Source organism: Cebus imitator, unplaced genomic scaffold (assembly GCF_001604975.1).
Source record: "Cebus imitator isolate Cc_AM_T3 unplaced genomic scaffold, Cebus_imitator-1.0 Scaffold376, whole genome shotgun sequence".
Taxonomy (NCBI): Eukaryota; Metazoa; Chordata; class Mammalia; order Primates; family Cebidae; genus Cebus; species Cebus imitator.
Genome location: NW_016107691.1, coordinates 1694404 through 1700809, shown reverse-complemented (window position 1 = coordinate 1700809; position 6406 = coordinate 1694404). Strand labels below are relative to the sequence as shown.

Sequence of the window (6406 nt, the reverse complement as noted above, 5' to 3'; positions counted from 1 at the left end):
GTACTTCAGCCTCCTGAGTAGCTGGGACTACAGGCATCTGCCACCAAGTCCCGCTAAGTTTTTTTTAGTAGAGACAGGGTTTCACCGTCTTAACCAGGATGGTCTGAATCTCCTGACCTCGTGATCTGTCTGCCTCGGCCTCCCAAAGTGCTGGGATTACAGGCATGAACCTTTGATGTCTTCTGAGTGGGGATGCTGGGGTCTCACAAGGCCTAGATGTGAGTCCCTGGTCTCGTGTATACACAGCAAGTAAGCACTAGAGCAGGGACTCACATCTAGACCTTGTGGGACCCCAGAGCTCATCTTCCTTGCTATTCCACTCTACTGACTGCCCTTCTCGAAAGGGTATCTCGGTGACCCACGCCAGTGTAGTGGGAGGTCCATACACATAACCCAGCCGCGTCCAACCTTCTCAGGGAAAATCGGAGGTCCCTTAGTGGAGATGAGATGTAGTGAGAGCTTGCCAGGTAGGCCTGGAGGTCCCAAGGAGGGCACAGCAGGTGGTTCTAAAACATTCTCTATTGCTTCTATAATGGAGGAGGCGTAGGAGGATGGGACAGGACATGGACGCACTGGTGGCTCCGTGGGGAGCCCCACTCCTGTAAGCCCCCAGGTGAAGTGCTGGGTTTGCCATGACTTTGATGTGTGACCTCAGGCAACTGACTTTCCCTCTCTTGACCAACAAGTGCCCTACTGGCTTCTCCATGGCTCTGGGAGGATCCCAAGAGCCTGGAGACAGAGCAGAGCGTGGCAAGAAGTTGAAAACTGAGCCCTGCCAGGACGTGGTAGCTCACACCTGTAATTCCAGCACTTTAGGAGGCTGAGGTGGATCACTTGAGATCAGGAGTTTGAGACCAGCCTGGCCAACATGGTGAAACCCCGTCTCTACTAAAAATACAAAAACTAGCTGGGTGTGGTGGTGGGCGCCTGTAATCCTAGCTACTTGGGAGGCTGATGCAGGAGAATCACTTGAACCTGGGAGGTGGAGGCTGAAGTGAGCAGAGATCATGCCACTGCACTCCAGACTGGGCGACAGAGCAAGACTCCATCTGAAAAAAATAAAGAAAAAAGAAAACAACCCCAACATGAGGTACTGTGCAAAGACTGATACTGACCTGGGTGCCCTTACCTCACAGCTTTGGTGAGCTTGGCCTGGCTCTCTGCTGGAGAGACAAGCATGGTGGAGGTAGTGGGGATCTCCTCGTCTAGCGACGGTCCCAATTCCAGACTTGCAGATGGCTGGAGACCGACATGCTGGACCTTTGGCTTCTCCCAGGAAGAGCTGCCCTTGCCCTGGGGGGCAGATCTGGATGAGACCCTGGAGCTGGTTCGCCGGGTGGTACTGGTGGAGGCCTCGGAGGCCGTGGAGGCCTGAGGTGTGGCTGCCGTGGCTTCGCTGCTCTCCTCCTCATCTTCAATCACCACCAGGTCCTTGGGCATCTCCTTAAACTGGTACACCAGCCTCTGCCCTTCCACTTTGGCCAGGATGCCTCTTTGGTAGTAGTATCTAGAGAAAGAGGGTGGGGACTTGGAAGTTAGCTGGGAGCTGGGTGAGGGCCTTCCATCTCCATCTCCCCAGCACACTCCTTCCCCAGGGCTAGGCAAGCGTAAGGCTGAGTGAGGCTTGCTGGGGAGCCGCCCGAGGGCAAGGGAAACGATATGCTCAGCCCTGTAATCCCAACATTTTGTGAGGCCCAGATCGGCAGATCATTAGAGGCCAGAAGTTCAAGACCAGCCTGACCAACATGGTGAAACCCCATCTCTACTAAAAATACAAAAAATTAGCTGAGTGTGGTGTTGCATGCTTGTAATCCCAGCTACTCGGGAGGCTGAGGCACCAGTATCGCTTGAACCCAGGAGGCGGATATTGCAGTAAGCCAAGATTGCGCCACTGTATTCAAGCGTGGGTGACAGGGCAAGACTCTGTCGAAGAAGAAGAAGGAGGAGGAGGAGGAAAAAAGAAGAAGGAGAAGGAGGGGAGGAGGAGGAAGGAGGGAAAGGAGGAGGAGGTAGAGGAGGAGGAAGAAAAGGAGAAGGAGGAGAAGAAGAGGGGAAGGGGAAGGGGGAGAAGGAGAGGAGAAGGAAAATAAGAAGGGCGGGAGGAGGAGGTGGGGGAGGAGGAGGAGGAGGAGGAGAAAAAGGCCAGGTCAGAGATGCAAGAGGAAGGGGGCTCTTCCTCCCAGAGGGGGCCTGGGGAATGGTCATAAGAGCAAGCTAAGAGGAAAGTTGTGAGACCTGTTTCCTTAGGATCAGTCAGGTCACCATCAAAGCTAGGAGGAGCCCTTGGACTTAAGGAAGGGCTGGTGATCCCCAGGGCAGGGGTTCTGTATCCCAACAGCTCCTACCTTAGTGCCCGCCCCATTGTCTCATAGTTCATGTCAGGCTTGTTTTTCTGCTTCCCCCACAGCTTGGACACAGCTTTGGAGTCCACCAGTTTGAAGATGCCCTTCTCCCGCTGGGTCCACTTGATGTACTTGGGACAGGTGTTTCTGTCTTGCAGAAGCGCCAGGAGGAACTCCCACAGATAGATGGTGCTGCCTGCAAAGGGGCGGGCTGTAAGGGGCAGCCTGGACAACTGGGGCACCCTGGCAGCAGGGAAGGCGCTCCCTCCCCACATCACCTGAGTCCCAGCTGACCATACCTTTGCCATCCTTTGATTTCTTCCTAATGGGGATGCTGGGGTCAGTGACAGGTGAGGTACTTCGGTTGCCCTTGCTCTTCCGGACTGTGAGGGAAAGGTGGGGACGATGAGCTGGCCAAGTTGGCTGTGACAAGGCCAACAAGGAGGAGGCAGGTCACCAGGGCTGGAGGCCACAGATGGCTCTCTAGAGCCACAGCCCTCAGGCCTCTGCACCCTCATTTTGAGGCCCCCAGGGTAGCACTGCAACATGGCAACACTGCAGAGAAACCAAGTACTTGCAAACAAGTCACCTTTGTGAGAGCAGACTGCCTAGCCTGACTTCTGATATGGAAAGGCAGCCTCAAGGCGCCACTGTTGTGCAGGTAAGTGCGGGGCTCAGGTTTGGTTGCCATGCTGACAAGGCAGTATCGAGCAGCCATCGCCTGAGTAAATCAATAACACGGGGCTTGGGAAAGCCCAAAGTCCTCTCTCATATATGGCGTCGGCTTTATAAGCTCTGCAGAAGGGAGATAAGCACCCGGCATGACTAGCCTTTTATAGGCTGAGGCCCCAGAGGTCTGGGGACTGGCCAGGGGGCCAAGCCTGGTGTCCAAACTCCCAGCCCAGAATTCAACCCGCTGAGATCATCGATGTTTCTGTAAGAGCTTATGCAGATCCCGGGCAGACAGGGGCAGCATGGGAAATGTCAGGCTGCAGGCAGGCTAAAGGATGAGGCCAGCTTTCACAGAAGGGAGGTCTTTTGGTCCATCCATGTCACACCAGAGAGCTGGCCTCTTAACACATCCATGAACCCTGACCGCCCCCCACGCCCCGCCCATCCCCTTGGAGACACACATACACTCACTCTCTCCCACTTACTTCTCTTCTTTGATTTCCCAGTCTTCTTGGCACTTTCCTCTATGGGGACTTTCTCCTCCAGAGAATGTCCCTCCTGGTCACTAGTGTCACCCGCCCTGTTCAGGGCATTGGGCTCAGAGGCAGGAAACAGGTAGTTGGGCAGAGTGACGGCTGGTGCAGGGTCCGAGTCTGGAAGCATTTCAGAGGTACTGACTGCAAGAAGAAAGGCTTGGGGTGGGCAGGGCCCAGGGCAGGGGCTGGAGTGGGGGTCGCCCAGTGCTGGAGAGACTGGTGGGTTCCGGTGGGGGGGGCTCTTGCCCCCCGCCCCAGACACAGGATGCACCTGAAAATGCCTCATGTGGCTTGTACCACAAGGAGAGGAAGCATCTGCAGAACTGTGGGCATGAGCTGGCCCCAATCACAGCTGCCACATTTATAGCCCACTGCTGGTGGTGGGGAAGTTCTAGGCAGCACCCCAGGTAAAGAGCCATCTTGATTTAGTCCTAGGCTCATTTTATGACTCAAAGGGGCCTTAGAGATCATGTAGTCCCATTTCTGTGCTTTCCTGATGAGGAAACTGAGACCCAGAGAGAGGAAGTCAAGTGCCCAAGGTCACACAGCAAGTCGGTGCCTGGTACAAATAGGCACCCCTTGTTGGATCCTGGATGAACACTGGTGAGAGCCAGGACTAGACACCTGTCACATTCCAGCTTTATGGGTTGCTTTCCCTCACTGTACCACAGCATCCCTTGGGAGAGGGCAATCTAGGGGGACCTTCTTGTGCCGTTAAGGCATCTGCCTGAGAGGGCACTGGGAAGAGCCTGCCTTGGGGGCCCTCTGGGGAGCTAGGGGCCTGGTAGGATGGGCAGGGATCACTTCTTTATTTCTTTCTTTTTTGAGACAGAATCTGGCTCTGTCACCCAGGCTGGAGTACAGTGACACGATCTTGGCTCACTGCAACCTCCGCCTCCTGAATTCAAGTGATTCTCCTGCCTCAGCCTCCCCAGTAGCTGGGACTACAGGCGCTTGCCACCACGCCTGGCTAATTTCTGTATTTTTAGTAGAGATGGGGTTTCACCATGTTGGCCAGGCTGGTCTTGAACTCCTGACCTTGTGGGATCACTTATTTCTAAATGAGCCCCACGCTGCATCTCTGTCTTCCTGGGAGTTAAGCAAAAGAGCAGAGCCTGAGAAAGGTACCCTGGCCAATATTATTCAGCCTGGAAATGGAAATACATTCTTTCTTCCTTTTTTTTTCTTTTTCTTTTTTTTTTTTTTGAGATGGAGTTTTGCTCTTGTTGCCCAGCCTGGAGTGCAATGGTGCAATCTTGGCTCACTGCAACCTACACCTCCTAGATTCAAGTGATTCTCTTGCCTCAGCCTCCTGAGTAGATGTGTACCATGCCCAGGTAATTTTTATATTTGTAGTAAAGATGGGTTTTCACCATGTGGCCCAGGCTGGTCTCAAACTCCTGAGCTCAGGTGATCCACCCGCCTTAGCCTCCCAAAGTGCTGGGATTACAGGCATGAGCCATCACACCTGGCCTGAAAATGAAAAGAAATTCTGACACATGCTACAACATGAATGGACTTTGAGGACAGTGTGCTAACTGAAATCAGCCAGCCACCAAAATACACAAAAGATCAAAGTCATATGAATATCAGTGGGTATGGGACATATACCTGAGTGCACACATGACTGAGAAACCAATACACAGATTTCATATTTTTAAACAGAATTCTTTTGTTACCTTGAGTTCAGGCACTGGGGTTCACACTTACAGATCTGCTTCTCATCCAGGATATCACTGGGAGACTCCATATTCAGCAAGACTTCCGCAGTTGACATGGTGTGCGAGGTGGCCTCATTGTCATCTGGTCCCGGTTCCATGGTGGAAGGAGAGAAGAAAAGTTCCCTCAGAGCACAAGGCAGGGGGTATAGCTACAATCAGGGCCAGCCCAAAGAAAGGATGGTGGTAAGCATCCTTCGGGCTGGCCCTGAAGTGAGTGCTAAGTGAGTGAGAAGCAGGTGACACTGTCCAGAGGTACTGAGGGCCAGCCAGGAAGGGCCCGGCACCCTTCCCTCCGTAACTCTCCACCCCCTCAGCTGGTCTTCACTCCCGATTGTCCCACTCCATCTCCACAGACCATGAATCTACTAAGATGGTTCCCTACTCTGTGAAGCAGCACGTTTTTGCTGGTGGCCTTGCCCATTCTGCACAGGGTTACTAGAAGCCATTGTGGGCTGCTGTTCCCTAGAGACACAGGCCCTCTTTCTACCACACATTCCCTGCCCAGCAAGGGAACAGACCTGTCAGCAAAAAACTGCCTTCCAGGATCTGATCCTGCGCCATGCACAAGGTCCCGTCTGTTATGATGCCATTGTGAACGTCGTCCAGCTCCAGTCCCGAGTACAGATGCAGTAAATCGGGGTACGGTACCTGCTCCACGATCACAGCTGGGAACACAGAGGGGTCTTCCAGCTATGGAGAAGATAGGGATGTGGTTCACGACACACCCAGGTCTTCCAGCAAACCCTCCCTACCAGAATCTGAAAATGGACCAAGTTTACAGCCAGAGTTAGGGGAAGAGCAGGTTGTGGACCAAGATAAGGGCTACAATGTCTGGATGTGGTGAGCTTGAGGTGCCTTTGGGACATCTGAAATAGAGATGCCTATTGGGGAATCAAAAATAAGTGTCTAAGAGTTCAAAAGGGAGCTAGTGGTCACTCGATCCCTTGGAGTAGATAAGAAAATTGAGATGAGAATTCAACCCCTAGAGAGTGTAAGTGTTCTGAAATTAAGCAAAGCTAAATTAAAAAGCAGTATGACTGCAAATGTTTTTTTTTTTTTTTAAAGACTCCACATAGAGGAGGCTGCATGCAGTGGGTCATGCCTGTAATTTGGGAGGCCAAAGCTGGTACATCAC

The 6406-nt window shown here is 52.9% G+C and overlaps 1 protein-coding gene across 2 annotated transcripts in view; it reads right to left on the bottom strand.

Annotated features, from left to right (window-relative positions):
• ELF4 (E74 like ETS transcription factor 4) overlaps positions 1-6406 on the bottom strand; it is a 48486-nt gene that overhangs the window by 3647 nt on the left and 38433 nt on the right. For both annotated transcript variants that reach the window (XM_017507521.2, XM_017507520.2), the window contains exons 3-8: positions 5790-5961; positions 5261-5353; positions 3500-3691; positions 2642-2725; positions 2346-2538; positions 1130-1507 (exon numbers count right to left, since the gene is read on the bottom strand). In XM_017507521.2, coding sequence (XP_017363010.1) covers positions 1130-1507; positions 2346-2538; positions 2642-2725; positions 3500-3691; positions 5261-5353; positions 5790-5961 — 1112 coding nt within the window. The remainder of the gene's footprint in view (positions 1-1129; positions 1508-2345; positions 2539-2641; positions 2726-3499; positions 3692-5260; positions 5354-5789; positions 5962-6406) is intronic.